The sequence below is a fragment of the Pongo pygmaeus genome, chromosome 1 (genome assembly GCF_028885625.2).
Source record: "Pongo pygmaeus isolate AG05252 chromosome 1, NHGRI_mPonPyg2-v2.0_pri, whole genome shotgun sequence".
Lineage (NCBI taxonomy): Eukaryota > Metazoa > Chordata > Mammalia > Primates > Hominidae > Pongo > Pongo pygmaeus.
Window position 1 is genome coordinate 78,177,806 of NC_072373.2, and position 25,611 is coordinate 78,203,416.

The following is a 25,611-nucleotide window of genomic DNA, read 5'->3' on the forward strand; positions in this document are numbered from 1 at the left end:
CTTAAGTACTATTTTTTAAACTACCATTTATTGATGAGTATATTAGACATTTAAAACCAACTTTTTAGACTCTGCAAAGGGAATTGAGATAATGTTTATTATCTCCATTCTGCAGATGAGTAAATAAACCAAGAAAGCCACGTAAGTTTTAAAGTCCTTGGCGTTTTGCACATACAGCCCAGACTCTGGATAATTCTTCTGTGTTCAAAGACCTCCTTCATTCAATAAGGCTCATACTAAGTATCTCCAGTCTTTCAACACATACTTAGTAAATACCTTCTACCTGTGGGCTTAGTAAAGGCTTTCAAGAAGAGGTGATAGCTAGTTCTTGTAAGTAGAGTTAGCCTGGCAATGTGGAACCCAAAGAGCCTTCCAGGTAGAGGGGAACATGTGTAACGCTATGGAGACATGAAAGGGCTTGCTGCATTCTAGGAACCTTAGTTGTTCAGCAGGACTACACACCCCAGTGCATAGAAGGAGCAGAAGGAGAGAACGGACATAAAGGCAGATGGCAGATCATGAAGGAAACTCTACAGCATGCTAAGAAGCTGGGTAACGGGGATTTTAGCAGTAGAGTGGTTTGATAAAACATGCATTTTAGAAAATTCATGTAACTGTTGTTGGCTTATGAAAAGGGAAATTTCATAAATATTTTGAATATATTTCTCTACTAAGCTCACATTCCCATTTTCTCAAATAGTCTTCATATACTTTTTCCTGTCTTTCTGCCCCTCCCTCTGCTTCCTACCCTACCATCAGCTGATGCTATCACTTCATCAAACTAGAGCTTCCCTACATTCCCCACCAAATCTATCCATCCTTCTTGTCTGCACCAGCTTCTTTACCTTTCAGTTACAGTGGATAAGATATCCCTACTCCTCTGTGGGAGGCCCATCTCACCATACTTTCTCAAGCATGTCCTGCCTCTGTCTCCTGCCTTTCTGTACTTTGTCATCTATATCTTCTTCTGGGTCTTACCTTACTTCTTGGATCTTACTTCTGGGTCATTCCTACTAGCAAACAAAAATGCTCTAATATCTCCCATCAAAAAAAGCATCCCCTTTGAATGTTATGTATTGTCTTTAAAAAAAAAAAAAAAAAAAAAAAAGCACATCCTCCTTTGCCCTAGACTCTCTTCCAACTTCTCAGAAGAGTTATCTACATACTCTGTCCCCATTTATTCACCTCTTATTTCCTCAACCACTCCAGTCAAGCTTCCCAACTCCTACCACTCCAACAAAACTACTCTTTTCTCTCAGTTCTAAAGAGTCTCTAGATTTTCTTTCTACTTCTTTGGCCTCTCCTTCTTGGGCTCCCTTGCAGGGCCCTTTTGTTGCTGCTTCTCTTTCCCTTCTTTCATATACTGTCCCTCAAAGTGATTTAACTCTGTCCTAAGGTTTTCTGTTAATTGAGATATAATTTAAAGATCATAAAAGTCACCCTTTGGAAGTGTAATTTGGTGATTTTTTAGTATATTCATGATATTATAAAACACCATCCCTATTTAATTCCAGAATATTTTTATCACCCAAGAAAACTCCATACCCATTAGTAGTCATTCTCCATCCCTTCCTCTCCCTAGGCCCTGGCAAACACCAATCTGCTTTCTGTCTCTACTCTATACATTTCATATAAATGGAATCATATACTATTGGCCTTTTGCGTTGACTTCTTTCACTTAGTATAATGTTTTTAAGATTTATCCATGTTGTAGCATGCATGTGTCAGTACTTAATTCCTTTTTATGGCTGAATAATACTCCATTGTATTCAATGTATGTCACATTTTGTTTATTCATTGATCAATTGGTGGGCATTTGGGTGTTTCCACCTTTTGGCTATTATGAACAATGCTACTATAAACATTTATGCACAAGTTTTTGCATGTCCATATTTGTGTTTTAATTTGTCTTCAACATGAATCTAGGAGTTGAATTGCTTCGTATAACATTATGATAACTATGTTTAACTTTTGAGGAATTTGCCAAACTGTTTTCCAAAGTGTCTGTACAATCTGACACTCCCACCAGTAATGGATGAGTGTTCCAATTTCTCCACATCCTCACCAGCAGTTGTTAGTATCCCTCTTTTTTATCATAGCTGTCCTAGTGAGATACCTGGTGGCATATCATTGTATCTGAATTTGCTTCCCTACTGACTACTGATGTTGAGGATCTTTCCATGTGCATATTAGCTATTTATACATTCTTTAGAAAATCAAGTCTTCTGCCTATTTTTTAATTGGGTTATTTGTCTTTTTATCGTTGTGTTATGAGAGTTCCTTATATTCAGGATGCTAGTTCCTTATCACATATATAATTTGCAAAATTTTCCCCCTATTCTCTGGGTTATCTTTTCATATCCTTAATAGTGTCCCTTGAAGCACAAAAGTTTTTAATTTTGATGTTGTTCAGTTTAACTATTTTTTATTTTGTCACATATGCTTTGCGTATTGTAGCTAAGAAACTACTGTCTAATCTAAAATCGCCAAGATTTATACTTGTGTTTTCTTCTAAAAATTTTGTAGCTTTAGCTCTTACATTTAGGTCTTTGATCCATTTTGAGTTAATCTTTATATATGATGGGAGGTAGGGGCCCCAATGTATTCTTTTGCACATGGATATACTGCTGTCCCAGTACCATTTGTTGAAAAGGCTACTCTTTCCTCCATTGAATTATCTTGGTACTTTTGTTAAAAATCAATTGACCACGAATGTAACAGTTTATTTCTGGACTCTCAAGTCTATTCCATTCATTTAGTATGTGTATATTTACACCAGTATTACACTGATTTGTAGTAAGTTTTAGAACTGGGAAGTATGAGTCCTTCAACTTAATTGTTTTGTTTTGCTTTCAACATTGTTTTGGCCATTCGGAATCCTATGCAACTCCATAAAAATTTTAAGATCAGTTTGTCAATTTCTGCAAAAATGGCATCTGGAATTTTGATAGGAATTTCATTGAGTCTGCAGATTGATTTGAGGTATGTTGCCATTTTAACACTTAAGTCTTCAAGTTCATGAACATAGGATATCTTTCCATTTTAGTTGGTCTTCTTTAATTTTTTTCAATGATGTTGTATAGTTTTTGGTGTGCAGTCTTAAGTTTTTAAATATCAATGATATATTGACAAGTACTGATTAATATCTTCAGTTAAACTCTCCTCTGTGCCCCAGGCTGTTATATCCAACCACCTGCATACCTTACAGGCTCTAACATGCCCAAATCCATACCTTAGATGTTCAGCTCCCAACTTTTTTCTCAGTCTTCCCACTATAGGAAATGGCAACACTGCAATCCAGTCACAAGTCAAAAACTTGAGAGTCATTTTTCATTCTTCCCTTCCCCATCTATTCCATCAGCAAGTCATCATGACTCTACTTCCAAAATATTTGTACTCTTTATACTTCTTTCCATTTCTGCTGCCACTCCCTAATCAAAGATACCATTATCACCCACCTATACAACTGCAAAAGATTCCTAACCCATCTCTCTGCTGCTACTTTGCCTGCCTCCAATCCATTATCATCGCAGCATCTAGTGCAATGCAAGTCTAATGGAAATGTAATATGAGCCATGTAAATAATTTTAAATGTTCTAATAGCCACATTACAAAAAGTAAAAAGAAACAAGTAAAATTAAACAATACATTTTATTTAGCCCTATTTCTCCAAATTATAATTTCAATATGTATTAATAATCAATATAAAATCATTAATAAAGCAGTTTGTATTATTTTTCATAGCAAATCTTTGAAATTTCATGTGTATTTTACACTTAGAGCACATCTCAACTTGGATGCTAAATTTTTATCAGAAATACCTGATCTATATTTAAAGTTCACAAAATTTATGGTTGAAAAAGTAGCTTCATGTACCAAAACATACTTAACTGAATTCGTTATATTTTTAAATGCAGATTTAAAGTAACTAAAATTAAATTGGAAATTCAATTTCTCAGTAGCATTAGTTACAATAGCTACATGGGGTAGTGACTATTGTCTTGAAAAGCACTGACCTAGAGTAATCTTTCTCTAATGTAAATCAGATTACATAACTAACCTGATTAAAATCCTTCCTTCAGTCACTTACCATAGCACTCTGGATAAAATCTATTTCTGGCACCAACAGAGCCTACCTAAACTTCCCTCTGCTATCTTTCCTTGCTATATTTCTCCCTCTCGACTGAGCTCTGGAGACACTGACTTACCTTAAGTTCCTCCAACACACAGACTTCTGTGACCCCTCAAAGTCTTAGCACATACTGTTCCTTCTGCAAGGAATGCTTTTTCCTAGCTCTTCTTATGACTGATTCCTTGTCCTTCAGCTGAAATGTCATCTGATCAGACTGGCTTCCCTGACCAACTGATAAATATGTCCCTCTCTGTCATGTTCTATCACTATCCTGATCATTCCTGTCATGGCATCCATACTGATTTATAATTATACATTTTTATTTGTTTATTATATGTCTCTTCATTAGACTGCAAGCTCCAAAATGACAAGGTGTGTGCTTTTTCACTTATTACTGTCTTTCTGGTGCTTAAGACAGTGCCTGGCACACAGTGGATGTTCAATAAAAGGCATCATATGTTGCAGATAAATCAGGTATGAAAAAGGCTGAAAGCTCTCCATTATATTTATAGATTAATGCATTCAATATTTATTTAGAAACTACCATATGCTAGAAGTGAAGATAAACAAATAAAAGAGACCCTGCCCTCGAGAGGCTCACAATTTAGTGATAGAAGCAGATAAGATAATTTAACACAATGTGGTAAGTATAAAGTGAGAGAAATGCTCAGAGAATTATGTATACCCAGAAGAGGGACAAGAAACCTAGGAGACATGAGGAAGTGGGAGGCAGTTGGGGTATCTCAGAGGAAAGGAGACCCAAATTCAAGATAATTATAGTGGGGTGAAGAATAATAACAACGTGAACAAAGGCAATGAAACAGTGTGGTGGGTGCCTAGGGGGTATGCTACACAGCCAGGTGAAAGAATAACAACACATAACCTGGAGAGGCTGGGCTACACAGGGCCTTGTATGACATCCCAAGAAGCTTTGATGATTTTATGCTGTTGGCATTAGGAACTGAAAAATTTTAACTGTGACAGTGATGTGATTTAATTTGAATTCCATATCAATTATGCTATGGCTGTGCGAAAGTCAGATTGGAAGGTTACAGATGGGGAAAGTATTATGAGTCTGTTGTTATAGTCCAGAAGATGAATGATAACTTGTACTCAGTCAGTGGTTGTAGGAATTAAGCACAGATGATCAGTTTCAGACATATTTGGAAAGTAAATTAAGCTGTCTGGAGATCGTTGGTGACCTTGGGAAGGGCGGTTTCAGTGTACTGACGGGGAAGGAAGACACACTGCATTCCTTATCCTCAGCTGCAGAAATAATGGGAATTGTGGAAGTGGTGATTAATAGCTCCCATATCTGGCTGCTTATCAGGAGCATGAGGAGAGCTTCTGAAAAATACTAATTACCCTGGCTTACCTCCAGACCCACTGAGTGGGCCTCTATTAGTGGACCCTAGGAACCTTTATTTCATAAGTTCCTCAGGTAAATCTTACACAGATATCTGTATACTTGCTTTGGGAGATGCTGGGATGGACCAATCTTTTCAGTATCATAATCCTTTTTTTCAAATCCATTTGGTTCCTGCATTCAGACAGTGAGAGTTGCGTGATGGTTATGAAGGGAAGGAAAGCTAAGTCAGCAGCTGAAGAGGGCAAAGGTTGAGATGGGAGAATCACAAGTAGTTTACATCATCAAGAAAATGAAGAGAGAAGTACAGGTGAAAGAATGGATACCTCAAAAACTGAGGCACATGGGCTAAGGACACTAGTTTATCAAGCTAAGAATATTAGTGCATCAGTCAATTTTTTCTCATAAATGTAAAAATAAATCTCTCACTTAAACACATGATCCTCACTCTCAGTACCAACCCATCTAAGTCAGATCAACAATTTAATTAGCAAAAACTCAATAAAAGTTAAGTACTTTTATTAGTCTGTTCAGGCTACCATAACAAAATACCACATGCTGGGTCACTTAAATAAAAGAGATTTATTTATTAAAGTTCTGGAAGCTAGAAGCCCAAAATTAAGATTCAGCTGATTCAGGTTCTGGTGTGGGCTGTCTTCCTGACTTGAAGTTGGTTGCCTTCTCTCTGTATCCACATGGCCTCTTCTTTTTGTGCAAACAGAGAAAGAGAGAGAGAGAGCTCTCCAGTGCCTCTTTTTATAACGACACTAATCCTATTGGATCAGGGCTTCACCCTTATGACCTCTTTAATCTTAATTACCTCCTGATCAGCCCTATCTCCAAATATAGTTATACTGGGGGTTTGGGCTTCAACATGAATTTGTGGAGGAGATGCAAACGTTCAGTCCATAATGGTACCTAAAACACTATCATTCAAGATACTGTGGGGAATACTAATTAAGGGTTTGCAGTCTGTCTCACAAGCAAAAGCTAATGTTAATGAAACAGTCAGAAATATTCAAGTTTTAAACAGTTTTGAACCATAAGTCATCAGGACATCTGAGAAGGTCAAAATCAGCATAGACAGTGTTCAAATGGGATGTTCCATGGATAACCCTGAGCTTGATGGTAGAATGGAAGATCTGACCAGTTGCAAGTAGAGAGAGAATGCATTCCTTCCCTCTCTAAACTTATTTCTATGAATTTTACTATCATTCCTCCAGGGATCTACTCAAAGTTTGAAATTATTTTTTATTCCCTCTCTGCCTTTCTGTCACTCACCATTTGTAATCACAGCCTCTGTCTCTGAAATGCCCTGTATCCATTTCCACCAGTAAACATACTTTTTCAAGCCCTATTACCATTCAATTATTAATTCTCCACTGGTACCTCAGATGTCTCCCTCCATCTATGTATCCTCCAGTTAATATGTGACCAACTTAATCTTCCTAAAGCCTGACTCCAGGCACACTGCAATATATCTTACAAATCATTAACAGCTCCTCATTGCTTCCTGAGTTAAGTACCAATTCCTCATCTTAGCAATCCTCCATAGGGCCCTAATTCACTCTGCCAGCTCTTTCTCCCACCACTCCTCTTCTAGACACATAGGTCACATAAAAAATTCTCTGTTCCCTAAACACATCCTTATTTCTGTGCCTCTGGCTTCATCTCAATCTATCAAATTCTTACTATTTAATGCCCATTTCAAATCCTACTAGTTTACATGAAATCTTTCTTGGACTCTCCAAAGAAAAATTGAAAGACTGCTTCTTCAGGCAAGAGAAAGAAATAAATGGCATCCAAATAGAAAAAAGGAAGTCAAACTATCCCTGTTTGCAGAGATGACATGATTTGATATCTAGAAAACCCCATAGTGTCATCCAGCTGATAAACAACTTCATCAAGGTTTCAGGATACAAAAATCCGTGTATAAAAATCACTATCATTTCTATACACCAACAACACCCAAGCCGAGAGCCAAATCAGGAACACAATCTCATTCACAATTGCCACAAAAAGAATAAAATACCTAGGAATACAGCTAACCAGGGAGGTGGAAGATCTCTACAATGAGAACTACAAAATACTGCTCAAAGAAATCAGAGATGACACAAACAAATGGAAAAACATCCCATGCTCATGGATAGGAAGAATCAATATCATTAAAATGGCCATACTGCCCAAAGCAATTTATAGATTCAATATTATTCCTATCAAACTACCAATGTCATTCCTCACAGAACTAGAAAAAACTATTTTAAAATTCAAATGGAACCAAAAAAGAGCCAAGTAGCCAAGGCAATGCTAAGAAAAAGAACACAGCTAAAGTAATTATACTACCTGACTTCAAACTATACTACAGGGCTACAGTAACCAAAACTGCATGGTACTGGTACAAAAATAAACACATAGACTGATGGGACAGAATACAGAATAGAGAGCCCAGAAATAAGGCCACACACCTACGACTATCCGATCTTCAACAAAGCTGACAAAAACAAGCAATGGGGAAAGGACTACCTATTCAATAAATAGTGCTGGGTTAACTGGCTAGCCATATGCAGAAGATTGAAGCTGGACCCCTTCTTTACACCATATATAAAAATCAACTCAAGATAGATTAAGGACTTAAATGTAAAACCCAAAATTATAAAAACCCTGGAAGACAACTTAGGCAATACCATCTGAGACACAGGAATGGGCAAAGATTTCATAACAAAGACACCAAAAGCAGTAACAACAAAAGCAAAAATTGACAAGAGGGATTCTAATTAAACTCAAGAGCTTCTGCAAAAGAAACTATCAATAGAGTAAACAGACAACCTACAGAATGGGAGAAAATTTTTGCAAACTATGCATCCAACAAAGGTCTAATATCCAGCATCTGTAAGTAACTTAAACAAATTTACAAGAAAAAAGTGGGCAAAGGACATAAACAGATATTTTTCAAAAGAAGACATACAGACGGCCAACAGGGATATGAGAAAAAAAGAAAAAAAAAAAGCTCAACATCATTGATCATCAGAAAAATGCAAATCAAAACCACAATGAAGATACCATCTCACACCAGTCAGCATGGCTATTATATAAAAGTCAAAAAATAACAGATGCTGACAAAGATGTGGAGAAATGGTAACACTTATACACTGTTGGTGAGAGTGTAAATTAGTTCAACCATTGCGGAAAGGAGTATGGTGATTCCTCACAGAAGTAAAAACAGAAGTACCATTCAATCCAACAATACCATTACTGGGTATATACCCAGAGAAATATAACTCATTCTACCATAAAGACACATGCATGTGAATATTCACTGCAGCACTATTCACAATAGCAAAGACATGGAATCAACCTAAATGCCCATCAGTGACAGATTGGATAAAGAAAATGTGGTACATATATACCATGGAATACTATGCAGCCTTAAAGGAATGAGATCATGTTCTTTGCAGGAACACGGATGGAGCTGGAGACCGTTATGTTTAGCAAACTAATGCAGGAACAGAAAACCAAATGTTGCCTGTTCTCACTCATTAGTGGGAGCTAAATGATGAGAATTCATAAACACAAAGGAAACAATAGACACTGGGGCCTCCTGGAGGGTGAAAGGTGGGAGAAGGGAGAGGATCAGAAAAAAATAACTATTAGGTACTGGATTTAGTCCCTGGGTGAAGAAATAATCTGTACAACAAGCCCCCATGACACAAGTTTACCTATAAAACAAACCTGCACATGTGCCCCTGAACCTAAAATAATAATTTTTAAAAAAGGAAAAATTGGGCCGGCACAGTGGCTCACACCTGTAATCCCAGCACTTTGGGAGGTGCAGGCGGGCGAATCACCTGACGTCAGGAGTTTGAGACCAGCCTGGTAAAACCCCATCTCTACAAAAAAAAAAAAAAAAATTAGCCTGGCTTGCTGGCAGGTGCCTGTAATCCCAGCTATTCAGGAGGCTGAGGCAGGAGAATCGCTTGAATCTGGGAGGCAGAGGTCTTTCAATTTTTCTTTGGAGAGTCCAAGAAAGATTTCATGTAAACTAGTAGGATTTGAAATGGGCATTAAATAGTAAGAATTTGATAGATTAAGCCGAGATCCCGCCACTGTGCTCCAGCCTGGGCGACAAGAGCGAGACTCTGTCTCAAAAAAAAAAAAGGAAAAATTGCTCTTTTCCTTTGATCATCCAGAACACTCTGCACCTCTAAAGGCACCCAAATTCTGTCTAAACTTCCATCCCCAATAATAACAATCGTAAACAGGTAACTATGTTACCATGTGACAGACACTCTCCTAAGTGTTTTACATGTATTAATTTAATTTTTACAACCACCACATGAGGAGGGTACTACTATTGTCCCATTGTACCAGTGAGGAAGCTGAGGCACAGGCAGGTTAAGTGATTGCCTTAGATCGCAGAACTATTAAGTGGCAGAACTAGGATGTGAACCCAGGGAGTCAGCCTCCACAGAATACATGTTCTTTACCTCAACACTGTGTAAGTTCTGACTACACTCTATGCTAGTCTACACTAGATTCTGTTAAGGGCAAATATTTTTTTTCCATCCCAAAACAGTGTCTTTCACAAAGTAGGAACTCAAGTATAGGTTGATTGTTTGAACCCCTTTTGGTCATAAAATATGCTCTACTCAAGCCATGCATGTTCTTAAGTCATCAGAAATTGCCACTGCATACACAGAAAAGATGGAAAAAATGAGGTGAAAACCTCTGGGAGGAGTGGAAAACAAGAGCTGAATGGGCAGAAAGTTTTGAAAACCAAGTAGAGATTTTTAAAGGGGAGGGAGGGGACTGCAGGTTATTGAAGACAGAGATATCAAACTTGTGTTTTGGAAGATTAACCTGAGAGCAGCAACATTTACATGGAATAGATGAATAAGAAATGGAGAGAGTGAGAGGGCAGGATGCTGTCAGAGTTATCCCACGTGCGAAAGGAGGACAGCTGAGACTCTGATGGTCAGAATGAGAATAAAGAGGAAAAGGTTGGCCAAAAAGATGTTTCGAATAAAGAAATTACAAGATGTGTTAGATATAGGAAGATTTTAAAAATAAAAAAAGGAAACTAAACTATGTTTATTTTTTAAGTTTCTAGACTGGTACACCACTGAAAGAAATTGGGTCAATTAGAAAAGCAGATTTTAAAATTGAGCTTTTTAAATAAATAAATAAATACAGACCAGGCACATTGGTTCATGCCTGTAATCCCAGCACTTTGGGAGGCCAAGGCAGGAGAATTACTTGAGCCTAGGAGTTCAAGACCAGCCTGGACAACATAGGGAGACCCTGTGTCTACAAAAAATAATTTAAAAATTAGCTGGGCATGGTGGTGCAGACTTGTGGTCTCAGCTACTCGGAAGGCTGAGATGGGAGGATCTCATCAGCAAGGGAAGGCTGCAGTGAGCAATTTTCATGCCATTGCCCTCCAGCCTGGGTGACAGAGCTAGAGCCTGTCTCAAAAAAAAAAAAAAAAAAGAATAAATACAGTTTACCTCTAAAACACCCTTAACCACAGCTACTTCATGGAATTAGCCATTCCAGGAAAGAGTCTGGCTTCTTTATATCCATACACTGACAGGCATAATGATTTTTTGAAGGGCTAGACCCAGAGAGGTCTTAACTCTTTTATAAGTCTGTCATTTCTTATCTACCTACAGATAACCTATAGAAAACACACATTTTTTTAAAGCCAGGTTTCTCTCTGACATCCATCAAGCCAAATCATAGACTGTTTAAAACAAACAAACAAACAAACAAACAAAAAACCTTCAAAGTCCTTTTGTTCAACCCCTCTCCTGACTACACCATGCCAAGCAGCCAGCAGGTCATCAATCGCCAGTCTCTACCCTTATGGGGATGGAATGCTTACTGTTTCACAGGCAATCCATTCCATTTTTTAAAGTGTTCTATTGAACAGTCTCCCCTACATTAAGTTTAAGTCTGTCTGCCTGTAACGTTCACCCATTTGTTCTAATTATGTCTTCTGGGGAGATAACTGAGTCAGTCTAATCCTTTTCCAAGTAACAGCTCCTCAAACATTTAGAGACAGTATCATGAACTCACCAACTATTCTCTGACAAATGGCTCTCATAAGAATTGTTAGCCTGGGTATCCTGACAGTGAAGTGCATAGCAATCCTGTATCCACTGGATCACCAAGCTCTCTGAAGGAGCTGCTGCATACCAGAGCCTCGTGCAATTCCTGGCATATTGTGGACTCTCAACATATGATTCTTTGTAAATGACTCAGTAAATGGACAAATCCATCTGCTAAAAGAATTTTCAAACATGTCCTTTCTTAACTGGTTGTATTATCTACCTACAAACAAGTTTATTAAATTCTCTCTGTCCTCAAAACTCAAATAAATTTCATATAAAGAAAATATAAATTCAGAAGTAATCTGGAAGATAGGCAGGTAAATGAAACATCTTACTAAGAAACCTCAATAGGGGAAAGGCATTTATATGGTATAAATATAATGTATTTTGGAATGTCTGAATTTGTATTACATGTACATATCACTTTTTCAATTAAAAGACGGCTTTTTTAAAATAATAAAGTTATTTCCATTTTAATTCATCCTAGTGGAATAGTAATGGTATAGTGTGAATTGTGTCTTCTCTAATAAAAGGATATGTCCTGCCATTTAAATAGAGAATAACCAAATAAATGACTAGAAGTAATATTAGATTTAATCTAGACCAGAGGCATTCAACAATTTTGAGGGTAACTCATAGTAAGAGATACATTTTACATTGCAGCCTAGTATGCATATACAAATATGCAACTAATACAAAACTTTCACAAAATGGTACTTATAACTATCTTGGATGTAGTCTGATACTTTGTTTAACACTGTCACACACATTCTACTAAATTGATATCATGGCCCACTATTAGGTCACAATCTACAGTTTAAAAAGCACTGTTCAGGTCGGGTGCAGTGGCTCACGCCTATAATCCCAGCATTTTGGGAGGCCGAGGAGGGCGGATCACCTGAGGTCAGGAGTTCAAGGCCAGCCTGGCCAACATAGCGAAACCCCGTCTCTACTAAAAATATGAAAATTGGCCAGGTGTGGTGGTGCACCCCTGTAGTCCCAGCTACTCAGGTGGGTGAGGCACGAGAATTGCTTGCACCTGGGAGGCAGAGGTTGCAGTGAGCCGAGATCACGCCACTCACTGCACTTCAGCCTGGGCGACAGAGCGAGACTCTGTCTCAAAAAACAACCACCGTTGTATTCCAAGCCCACTCAACTATTCTCGACCAATTTATTGATGTCAAAGGTATGTTTCAGCTTAGATAAATGGCTTGTACAGAGTCAAGTAGCTGATTCATTCAGTTAGCTCCTGCTGTATGCCAGCACTGCACTATGGAAAATGATAAAGGAGACACAGCTCCTGGCTTCATGGAAGCTGCAAATAGTTGGACAGACAGATGAGGCAACCAACTGTTCAATAGATTCCTGTGCAGTGAAGTATTAACAAGGGCCACCAAGGAGGGGCCTCTAAATCAGACAGATAGAGCTGAGACAGCAGAGGCCAGACTAAACCCAGCTCTCACTGTTCTTGGCATGCTACCTTGCTTACCTGTGGCGCACTTTGAACAAATATGAAGGGACCACCTGCCACAGGGAGCGGGGGAGAACCAAATCCACCCCAAACTAACTCATTCACAAATACTCCTAATTCTCACAGCGGTTGAACCTTACCGGTCTTTTCTCTTCATATGTCCCTACAATCTAGTGGACACTCACAAAAGCATTGCTTCCTCCTTATCATCTCCCCACTTGCTCTGTAAGCAAGGAACTCATGATCCTTCTGCCACTTCCCTTCTTAATTGACTCTGGGGGGGAAAAAAAAAAACAAACAAAGCCCTAAGAGAATATATAACATTCAAAGTACATAATTCAAATCAAGTACCCACACATACACATTTTACATGATATGTTTTTAGGATTAAATAAACAGGCTAAAGTTTCTTAAGTTGAATTTACAAGGACTTCAGTATGCAGGTCGTTCTATTGGTATTTAGATGAGAATGCAGAAATCTCACCATACAATTGTTGCTGTCCTGGTAGTAGGACTCAGAACCATAAATGCTAGAATCTATAAAAATAACTGCAAGCCTTTGCCCCTCTTTTCAAAATATGAAGAGAATGGGTCTCAGTTTTATTAACCAGAAAACATAAACAGACACACATATACAGGGTTCTAAACCTCCACTAGATAAGAAACCCAAAGCTATTCTTTTCAAAGCTTCTGAGGTATATCTAGCAACTTAAAAATAATGTAATTCTGAATAGAACCAGCTAACTAGCTCAGAGCTAAAACTGACGGTTAACAAGTTATGGGAATGTCAATCATATCAGAATATGAATCTTTCCACTGGAAAAAAAAGAGTGATTTGGTATTATTTCAACATCTACTACAAAAATGTTGGTACTTCTTTTAAGATCTAATTACACCTTACCTCCTGAACCCTTGGTTGTAGATGGTTTCCTTGCGCTCAGACCATACTCTTGCTAAGTACTCCTGCTTCTCCAACTAGACTTCCTCAATTGTTTTTCCCCCTTCTATGCCATCTTTGTCTGCAATTTTATCTAACATTTCCAAAAGAAAAGGAATATGCTAAGAATGGTTTACTTTATATCACAGAATCGAATATCTTCCTTAAAATCTATTCTCTAGGAGAAAGCTAAAAATAATGTCAGAAAAATTCATTTTAATTCTATTATCTGTTATTAATTCTATTTTTTTCATTAATCTCTAGTACTCACCATGTGACCCCAGTATGTCACCTAACTTTTTTCCAGCTTAATCTTTTTTTAATTCCAAATTAAAGTAAACAAAACATGCTTTTGCTACTTCTCACAGAAATTCAAAGGATTAATGAAATGATAAAAACTGCTTTGGAACTCTTAGAAGGGAAGAGTATACAAACTGGGTTCACTTTGTATATATTGGTTTAAAAAAGAAAAGAACACACTGTGATAGTGCATTTAACGAATGTGGGCAATGCTTTCTTTAAAGAAAGCTCAAATATATTCTATTAGCCTTATCTACAAGTAAGTATTTTGATGCAACTGTAATTTTCCAACATTCACAAAAAGAATTTGCAAATACGCATTACCATCTGCCTCAACGTACTTTTGTTTTTAAAATACTCAAAAAATGTCCAGTCTAAATAAAAGATTTAAATTAAGAGCAATCAGTTATTGAATGCATACTATGGACCAGGCACTTGATACCATCTTACTGAGAACTCACACACAGATTAAAAGGTGAAGTCTGCAATCCCTATTTTGCAGATGAAGAAACTGAGGCCAAGTGAGGCTAGATTCTGTAATGAGGAGCCATGCTACCAGTGAGAGTCAGAGGCAGGACTGAAGAGCAGCCAGCAAAGCCTGCACTCCATCACCACACTGTGATGACTCCTCTTCAAATATTCACTTTTGGGAAATCTAAAAAAATAAGCACCATAAACAAGTTTAGTCACCCATCAAATTACTTATCAAATAGATTAGTCTTTCAATTCCAAGCCACTGGGAGGATAAACAATGAGGTCCTTCAGGATACCTAGCTACTGCTATCATGTATATATATGCCATTCATGGGTATATCATGACCTTGAAGCAGTGGGAAATAAAAATGACACACTGTCACAAAGGAGCACTGAGGTACATTTTAAACCCTTGGAAATAGAGGACTTGCAGCAGGGATATTAGAGAAAAACAAGATCTAAAGCAATCCTGTATCATTCATATAATTCAGGAATTAAATGTATCATCATTTTCCTCAACAACTGCTCTGTTTTTATTATCAATTAACACTAAAGACAATGCAATATTAATGCTTGTCGAAAAATTGTTAAAATAATCTCTATAACATTAATGGACCTCAATGTCACTCAATGCACTCTAAGAATGCAAACATACACACAAAAAGAATAGAAAACAGGCAAACTGAAGGATGCAGATTTGCTACACAAATACATCTTTATTTTACCTAAAAGTTCACCCACTTGTTTAAATAATAACATTTCCATTTAGATTATTTATTTACATACAACTTTTCAGAAGCTTGTGTTGGTTTAAGCAAGGCCTATTGATGACCATCGCAGGCATATCTTTCTAGCTAATGCCCACCTGGTGGATAAATATTAATAATGTGTAAAAACATCCAATATCTTATTTAGTCTTTTCCTGGGCCCATCTGTTCCCTAAAAGTCACACTTTACTCACGAGTATACTATTTCAGTCAAATTAACTTGCCTAAGTCTGAGAAAAATTCTGCTCCCTGTCTCCACTATTCTGTATAGGAAAAAAAAAGGTAATAAAATGTAATGCCACTGCTGGTCAACTATCAAGAAGGGTAATGAAGGAGAGTATCACGGAAGAGAAAAAGTCTGGCCCAATGCAAAGGGATGGGAAAAGGAGGAGGCAGGGTGAGGGTTGGAGGGAGGTGCTCTAAAACAATAACAGGAGGAAGAGAAGATGATGAACTGGCACAGGCCTCCCAGTTCCTAACATTAAGTTCCAAACCTAGCTCTGATTTCTTCTGACCTTGGGCAAATCTCTGGTTTCTCTGTATCCTACTGTGGCTCCAGGAAGTTAGAGAAAATCAAGCCGGAGGAAAGCTTCTTATAATAATGTCATCAAATGCCAGTCTTGCTACTATTAAAGGAAGAAAAGCTAAGCTACCTATGATCACACACACACACACACACACACACACACACACACACACACACACACACAGACAGAGTAATTAACATGATATTAATGAACCCTCTAATTTGTTGGAAATGATTTTTAATTCATGAAATGCAAATCATTTAGTGTCAACTCCTTTACCCTCCTCCCATTCTAAACAATTCATTCCATTTTCAGGTTTGCCTTTAGGACATTTTCCCTGACATTTGTATCTTCGACTTATTCTACTCCTTTAACTAAATGACTTATTCTTTAAAAGGAAAATAGAATTCACCTCCCTTAAGTATTAGTGCCTTGGAGGTCCTTATAAAATAGTTGATCTCATCCATCCCACTCTCAATTAACCTTCACTGCATCCAGTTATATTTTTAATCGCTCCAATCTCTTTTTTTTTCCTTGCTGCTCTTCTCTAGGGCCCTCTCCAGTATATAGTATCTCTTTGTGATAAAGTCACAGTCTAAATTCAATGCCTTGTTGTCAACTCAGAAACCGAGACACAGATCACCACCTTCCTGCTTTGACATAGACACTTCAGTACATGCAGGCTTGAGCTAAAATGATATGGGCTGCCAGATGACACTGGAAATGCATATATTGTCTACTTTCCACTTATATTCAGTTCAATTTCAGAACTGTAGTTTTTCAGGGATTTTTGTAAAAATAAATTGACATACTATAATTTTTTATCCTGATTAGTTTGCATTATATCTGACTACCTTCATTTTACTTATGCATTTGAAAGTTGTCTCATACTTTATCCTGTCAGTTCTCTTTTTATACATACATCAGCTTCTATGTATTCATATTTTCTTGTATATTCTTACCCAGTATACTTAGAACTCAATAAATACATGTTCATTGGTTTTATGTGTCCATATTTCTCAAGAGTTCCAGGAGGAGTCATACTGAATCCCAGCTTGGCTGCTTACTAGCCATACGATCCTGGGTGAATGACTTGTCTCTCCAACCCTGAATTTTCTCCCCTATTGACATGGGGATATGGAAACAGGTAAGGAATAGAAGGTATGAAAAGTATCTAGCAGAATCCATGTCTGCTACCCCATAATGGCTAAGCAAATGTTGGTCCCCTTTTTCCATCTACTTTATAAAATGTATTTAGTATAACATAATCCATAAGAATTTTTAAATCAATGCAGAGAGTGTGAGAAAGTGCAATGCAAACTTGGACTAGGATAAATTGCAAAACTTTGGCCATACAGAAAATTAAATTGGATCATTCTATATAACATATGAGCTTGGGACTCTCTTGACTTGGCTCTGGTAGCAGAGGAAAAAAATAATCTATTTCTTTCTAGATACTTGAAGTCCCTCTAAAATAAATCACAATAATAAATAAAACTTCATAATTTAACTTACTAGCTGTAGCAAAAGGTACTACCTAAGAAGAATACCTAACACTCTAAATTATACTTCATTGATAGAGAACCCAATAGCCTATCCTCTAATCCAGCTAAATATTAAGTTTCCATTCCTCCAAGGTTCTGGGTGACTGCCCAACTTCATTCTTAAAGAAGTTAAATCAAGTGCATTTTTGGATAACTGTTTATCATAAGTAAATTCCAAAACAGAGATATCCTATCCAGTCTAGTTGTCTTAGTTATATTGCTTCTCAGACATTATTAATAAAAAAGGAATTCATTTGATGGTAGTAATTATCACCAACTGTGAATTTGTGATAACCTACAAGTATATTATATAATGTTAATTCAGCAAAAATATTTTTGTGATTTCAAGTTCTACCAATTCATTGTTGCATGAAGAAAAGTTCATGTTTTGACACTTTATTTATAGACCTTGGGAACTATGAAGTATGGTTCTCAATAATTATGACATTTTAATTGTAAGCACCATTTATCTAATAACTATAACACTTAGAAGCAATTTCTTGAAAAATATCAGCATAATAACTTTTTTAAAATATTTTATTTCATCCCCATTAATCACAAAACTTTTTCTATTTGTGCAGAATTGAGAGTCTATTTACCACTCAGACTAGAATAAAATAATGTGGACTCTTCTGCCTATATAATTAGCATTGAAAAACTAATATTTCTAACAAGGGTGTCATTTTAAAACATCTGCGTATTAGCAACTAGTACAGTTTTCACTTAACACCTCTATAAATGAGTTATATGCACTCTAAAAACATACTTAAATAAACAATCCGATTACATTTTTAAACTCTCTTCAAGAATGTCTAATATAGCAAAGAAAAATACTTATCTTTTAATAAATGTTGCTTCTGCCTAAGGGGTCACCTCAAATCTTCTGTGAAATGAGGCAAGGTAAACATATGTAAATAAATATTAATAAAATCATTAACTTAGTAGCTTCTTGTTTATTATTATTATTCAAGACAGAGTCTTGCTCTGTCAGCCATGCCGGAGTGCAGTGGCACAATCATGGCTCACTTACAGCCTTGACCTCCTGGACTCAAGTGATCCTCCTACCTCAGCCTCCCAAGTAGTTGGCACTACAGGCATGCTCCACCATACCTGGCTAGTTTTTTTTTTGTTTGTTTTTTTGTAGAGACAAGATCTCACTATGTTGCCCAGACTGGTCTCAAATTCCTGGGCTCAAGTAATCCTCCCGCCTTGGCTTCCCCAAATACTGGGGTTATAAGCATGAGTACTGTGCCTGGCCAGCTTCTTATTAATATAGGTAGCATTTATATAGGGAGCAAGAAAGAAGTTAAAAGTACTTATCAGAGGAAATGGTAAACCTCAATATGGAGGATACAATATGGCACAGAGGTTCTAGAGCATGGGTTATGGTGATCAACACCTCTAGTTGAATCTTAGCTCCACTGTTTTTATATTAAATTAAATTATCCTTGAGTGAGTTACTCAAACTCTCCAAATCTTAATTTCCTCTTCTGTAAAATGGAAATCATAAGAGTACCTACCTCTTTGGGGTTGTATGAGGACTAAATGAGATTATTCAAATAAAAGCACCAAGAATAGTACCTACACATAACGAGCACTCTATAAATGTTAACCATTATTATCATCACCACTGCACTATAAATATATGTATATGTATAATGAAAATAGTTGAATAAATTCAATTCTTCTGTATACAAACCAGACCAATAGGCAGACCCAAGCCAGCTAGTAAACCCCTATGTTCAGATTATAGGTCTCAACTTCTATTCATTAGATCTTAAGCTGCCTCTCATTGCCAGCATATATCTCATCCTGCACCATCAAAAGAACAATCTGGTTACTCATGCTATATCACATTAATATGCAAGTTCATCACTTCAGCAAGAAAATCACAAACAAGTGGTTCATTCATGACTCATTTTATTCATAACAATCTCAAACCTGTCACCCAAAAATCAGCTTTTACAGCAACCACTAAATGAAGTAAACATATTCACATTCGAATTCATTCATTGGTGTCCAAAAAAACTCCATATAAACAAACTATCTGAGAAAAGATATGGTTAGTCCACTAAATGAGGATTGTTGAGAAAATGCATCATTATTTTGTAGAGAAGAAGCTTAAGTCAAGAGCAAACACAATGAATTTACACAAGTGATGACCCTTGGTTTTTCTGGCTGCATTCAATAACTGCACATTAGATCAGAGTCTTAAAATGAAAACTGTTTCGTGTAAAAGAGGAAAGTTACATCCTTAGGAAAGAAACCATTTTTATTGCAAAATTCCTGGATAATGACAAGAAAATTCTAAGATGTTATAGTAGAAAATGGATACAATTTTTTCCACCTAGGCTGAATATCTTATCAAAATAGAAAACTCCATTTTCCCTAAGGTTGGTCTATAATTAGAAATTAGATTCCTCAATAAGTCAATGACCTTCCTAATCAAATTTTCTCTTTAATATATAAGCTCTGCTAGGCAGGTGTTATCTCTACATATAATACAGACTTTACATATGAATTAAATGACCTTTTTCCTCTATGGTCATCCTTTTCTTTGATTTGATGTTCTAACAGTTAATTAGTGGTAAAACTTTTTAAAGTACAACAAATTACTAATGTATTCTGGTAAGTGCTCTGATTTTTATACTTGTCCCTATTTTTTATTCCATCTTGAAAAATATTCAAGCTTAAATATTTTACTCTTCTACATTTCTTTTTTCAAATTATTTCAAAAGAACATAGTTAGTGTGGGGAAATGTGTACAATTTTATTATAACATTAGGAAGAATGTTAGAATTTCAAAACCTAGAAAGTAGAATTGGGGTATGTGCATACAATTGACATTAAGTTCAAAAGCTCTGACCACAAACAATGCACTTACATACAATATAGGCTCATCCAAGTAAATATATGGGAGATGCATAAAAATATGGTAATTTCATTTGAAATACTTACAATTTTAATCTTTAAGTATTTGTTTAAAAAACAAAAATAGTTAAATAACTCTTAAGGTGTCATGACAAAAATGCCCTGGCATTTGGAAAGCCAAAAATAGGTTACCAAAATTCACTCTTTGGATGCCACTTTATATCTCGTAAATTTCATTGGCAACAAATCAAAGAAAGTAACTGTTATGTGTTTGAAATCCATCACTTCACCAGAAGTCTAAGATGAAGTAGGCAAAATGCTTTACCTTCACTTTGCTCATTAATCGAAAAAAATATAAAAATGAGGTGTAGTGATTAAGTGAATTACTCAAGGATACAAGCCAATTGTCAGTAATTTTACTTTGTTAGGTTTCTTATCTTTCTAGTTCATACAGGAAAAAAAAGTATCATCTGAGAGATGGAACATCATTTGAGAGAAAGGAATATGTACTTTATGAACACTAACATTTCCAAAGGAAATGTGGGAATATTCAGCTCTAAATTTTACACATCACCAAGCACTAACAAAAAAAGAAAAAAGGAACAGAAACAGGAACCTTCTGCATCCCAAGTCACGAATGAGCCAAATAAAAAGAATAAAGTACAATCTCGCCAGCATTTTTTCTTGGATACTGTACATTTCTACCTGGTTTTCTACTACTAGGAAACAGATTTCAGCTTTCATAATGCTTTCAAATGGGCTTTTCTTAGCAAATGTCTGCACTCTTCAGGCAAGGCCGTTAAGGTAACTTAATCCCTCATGAATTGCTCAGTGGAAGAAATGCTGATTCCCAATTCAAAAATTAATTCCTTAGCTGTTTCTGTATTAAGAGTCATGAGGAAAACCACAGCTACAATTTAGATTCAGAATGTTATCTTGAAGGCTAGCAAGACAAATAGGAGCTTAGAGAACGGAAGATGATGCTGGGGGAGGGGGCACAGAGAGAGTGCGAGAAAGATGCTGGTCAGTTCCGAGATGATGCAGGAATGACATGGCACCTGGACAACACAAGTCCACGTCCACCCCCTGCCAAGTCTGTGCCTCGGGCTCTCTCACAATTGCCTGGAGCTGTGAATAGATGCACACGCAAACACACCACCTTTTATTCTTCGACTCTCCGGGAGGAGAATGGTGGGGAAGCGTCTCTGGATAAAGCTTCACCACAACAAACGACGTCTTTCTCCTCGCACCCCGCCTCCCCAGCTAGAGGCAGGCACAGTAGACAGCTGAGAGGAACGAGAACCCAGGCGAGAAGGAAAGCATCTCCACCTAAGGGAGGGGGCTCGGGGGATAAAGCCACACAGCCTCGCAGGGAGCCTCACGGAGGGCGACAGGAAAAGGAGGGGGGTGTTGAGCCGGGAAAACAGGAGAGGGGCACTGGGAAGCTTTCGGCGCGCTACGCAGGGAGGCTGCCCGGGGCTGGCGCGCACCGAGGGGGTGGGGGTCGATCCCGGGGCGGACCCCTCCCTCGACTCCCCGACTGGAGGACAGGGAGGAAATGGCTTTGTATCGCACGATGAAAGGCAGGCAGGAGGGCCACCAGGCCGGGGGTGGCAGGGGACGGAGGATGCCCAGAGCTGGAGGACCCCGCCCGCCCCACGGCCACGGCCACTCTGCCCCCCATTCCACTCTGCCCCCCATTCCACCGCAGCTCCTGGTCCATCCACCCTCTGGCTCCCACTGCCAGTCCACGTTCCAACGGCCCGCAGCGAGGTCGCCCCCTGCCGCATCCTTACTCCGCGCCCTGCGCGCTCACCTGCCCACGAAGTTCTCGAGCACCGAGCTCTTGCCGGCACTCTGGCCGCCCACCACGGCGATCTGCGGCAGCTCCAGCAGGCAGCTCTGTCCCAGCGCCGAAAACGCGTCCTGCAGACGGTTCACCAGCGGGATGAGCTCCTCCATCTCCCGGTTCCCCATCTTGCCCGAGGGGCCGGCGACCAGCTGGTCCCTGCTCGCCTCTACGACCTGACAGGGAGTAGGGGCTGCGCTGTCCTGGCTGCTGCTGCTGCGCCGGGCTCAGCCAGCCGGGTCCTGGCGCAGACGTCGGAGCCCGCCGCCAGCCCGCCGCTTGGCTCTGACAGCTAACGGCCCGCAGCGCGCCTGCGCGGGCGAGCAGGGGCGTGGCCTAGCTCTGCGACGCCCCGCCCCCGCCCCGCGGCTGCCCCGCCCCGGGCTTCCCAGCGGACCACCGGGCCAGGCGCGCCGGCACTGCCTCCCAGCTGCGGCCAGATGCCACGGCCTCTGCGTTCTGTGGCCTAGGCTCAGAGGCCAAGTTACAGCGCCGGGTCAGGAAATGGCATGAAATCAGCAGCAGCGGCAGCGTTGTTCTCTTTCAGCGGCTACCAAGCCAAAGCCCAGTGGAAAGCACTATTGCCGCTAACACCACCACACGATCACCAGCAATAGCAGCACCGCCGCCGCCACCACCGGGGCACCGCTGCCAGACTACACTTCCCGAAAGGAAGTCTCCTCTGTCACGCCCTTCTCCAGAATCCGCGATGACTCCTCCCAGGGTAGCAGGCCTGTTGGAGTCCAAATTCTTCAATGTGACATCCATCTAAGGCCCTGAGTGGTCTGACCTTACCTAATTCTTCATCTGTAATGACTCGTCCTCCCCAGCCCCGCATAAGCACAGGTAGAGTCTGTAGGGTTTACCTGCCCCGATACACTCCTTTAATCACTCTGGCCTGTGAGACTCCTCATGCCATTTGCCCTCCCGGTCTATCTCCTTCTACCGGGTCTATCCAGAACCAGGTACCCTGGACGCATTCTGTGAAATTTAGCACATTGAGAAGTGACTGTGTGTGGGGTCCTGTGCCTGATGATCGGGACACAAAGATAAATGGCCATGCTTCTCTTAGCCTCCACAGATGGCTCCCTTTTAGTCTGCTCCTCAAATACTGATGCTTCTCAGGGTTTCATATATGGGCATTTTCTTGTGTAATGCTTGTCCTCTGCCTGAGGACTTTCCCATAGCTTTAACTCTGCATAAAGGCTGACGACTACAGAAATTTACATTGCTAGACCCTGTCTCTCTTCTGCAACTTAGACTGTATTCCAAGAGGAGTACTCCAAGAGGAGCCCAGACTACTACCTGAGTGTCCTACAAGTACTACAGACTCAATTTATTCAAAACTGAAGTCATCCTTTGTAATCTCAGCATTTAATGTACAGTTCCTTCTAACTCTAAAAAGACTTGTATTAAAATGTTCATAATGTCAAAAAAAAACCTGAAAACAACCCAAATGTCTATCAACAGGTGAATGAATAAACAAATGTGGTATGTATATATAGTGAAATAATCTCTGCCACAAAAAAGACTTTTGATATAGCAACAATCTCAGATACATTACGTAGAATGAAAAAGGCCAAAGAGCATATTTGTTTGATTTCATGTATGTGAAGTTCTACAACCAGCAAAGCTATTCTGTGGTGATAGAAATCGGAACTGTGGTTGTTTTTGAGGAGTGGAGATTGACTGAGGAGTGGAGATTGACTTTCTGGAGTGATGGAAATGTCCCATGTCTTGACTGGGATGTGGGCATACATTTGTCAAAACTCCTCAAACTAAACTTTTAAGTGATGTGCATTTTACTGTACATTACATCTCAACTTTTTTTTTAAAGCAGCAGAAAAAGACAAATAAAACTGAATGCATCTCCACTGAAGTGGATCTCTGTTAGAATGTCTGCCCAGGAAACCTTTTCTAAGAAACACTCCATCCAATGCATGGTTGTAGCCAGAGCAGTCATGAAGATAGAAAGGCATGAAGAAAAACTGAGCCCTGGCCATAGCTGTGTGCACCAGATTGGGCACCTGACTCGAGCTTTACCAAAGCCCTTTCCCAGGAATATGCAATTGAGAGAGAGATTAGCCTTTGTCTGAGTGACTGAACTATAAGTGAGGAATAACATTGGCAACTATGTTTAGTAAGATTTCACCAGTAAAAGGGAAGTGCTCATCTTCAGAGAAAGAGAAAAGTAAAAAGACACAAGGAGAGGAGCAGAGGGAAAGAAGAGGGAAGATCCGGATAGTACTTGTATCCTCAATCTTGTTCATGTCTGAAGTCCAACTGTAATCCTGTCCTGAGTTCCTTGTACAACCTCCCCGCCAATAAACTTATAATAAATTCTCCCCTTTGCCTAACCTAATTCAACTCATATTTCTTTTACTTGCAATCAAAGAATCCTATAAATACATTCTCAGACTAGAGATAGTGTGCTCCCTATCTCAGGGAGAAGCCTGCCCAATCCCAATCCAGAATCTGGAAGTCATTCTCACTTCGTTTTTCCCTCTCTCTCCTTCATCCCCTGCACCAAATTGGTACCCAAATAATACCCATTCTACCTTCCTAGAAGCCATTTTCTGTCCATCCTTGCTGCCAGTGCCTCGGTTATAACCATCATTTCTCAAACAACCATCTTCCTCTATGCTTTTCATATATATATATATATATATATATATATATATATATATGTACCCTGAATAGATTTTCATTATTGCTCTTGGCATATTGCATTAGGTCACTAATTCATATGTCCCTCTCTTTCACTATAATGCCCTTCCCAAAGATGCCCACATTTTAATCCCTGGAACCTGTGAATGTTTCCTGAAGTGGCAAATGGACCTTTGTAGATATAATTAAGGACCTTGGGATGGGAAGACTATTCTAGATTATCCAAGTGGATGCACTCTACTCACATGAATTCTTAAGAGCAGAGAACATTTCCAATCTTCATCAGAGGGAGATATAACTGGGGAAGGGTCCCAGAGATGCATGGAGAAAGGGGACCGACCATAAGCCAAGAAATGCAGGCAGCCTCTAGAAAGTGGAAAAGGCAGGAAATACATTCTCCCTCAGAGCCTCCAAAAAAAAATTTTTTTTTTTTGAGATGCGGTCTCGCTTTGTCATCCAGGCTGGAGTGCAATGGCACAATGTCAGCTCACTGCAACCTCTGCCTCCTGGGTTCAAGCGATTCTCCCACCTCAGACTCCCAAGTAGCTGGCATGCACCACCACATCTAGCTAATTTTTTTGTTTCGTATTTTTAGT

General features: G+C 38.9%; 1 protein-coding gene across 12 annotated transcripts in view; it reads right to left on the reverse strand.

The window, feature by feature from the left end:
- DNM3 (dynamin 3) overlaps window positions 1–22,665 on the reverse strand; it is a 575,478-nt gene extending 552,813 nt beyond the window's left edge. For 3 of the 12 annotated variants that reach the window (XM_054456210.2, XM_054456169.2, XM_054456219.1), the window contains exon 1: window positions 22,316–22,665. In XM_054456210.2, coding sequence (XP_054312185.1) covers window positions 22,316–22,476 — 161 coding nt within the window. In that variant the 5' untranslated portion in view covers window positions 22,477–22,665. The remainder of the gene's footprint in view (window positions 1–22,315) is intronic. The other 9 variants (XM_054456187.1, XM_054456239.2, XM_054456230.2 and 6 more) reach the window with 4 other exon arrangements.
- Between the last annotated feature and the right edge of the window lie 2,946 nt (window positions 22,666–25,611).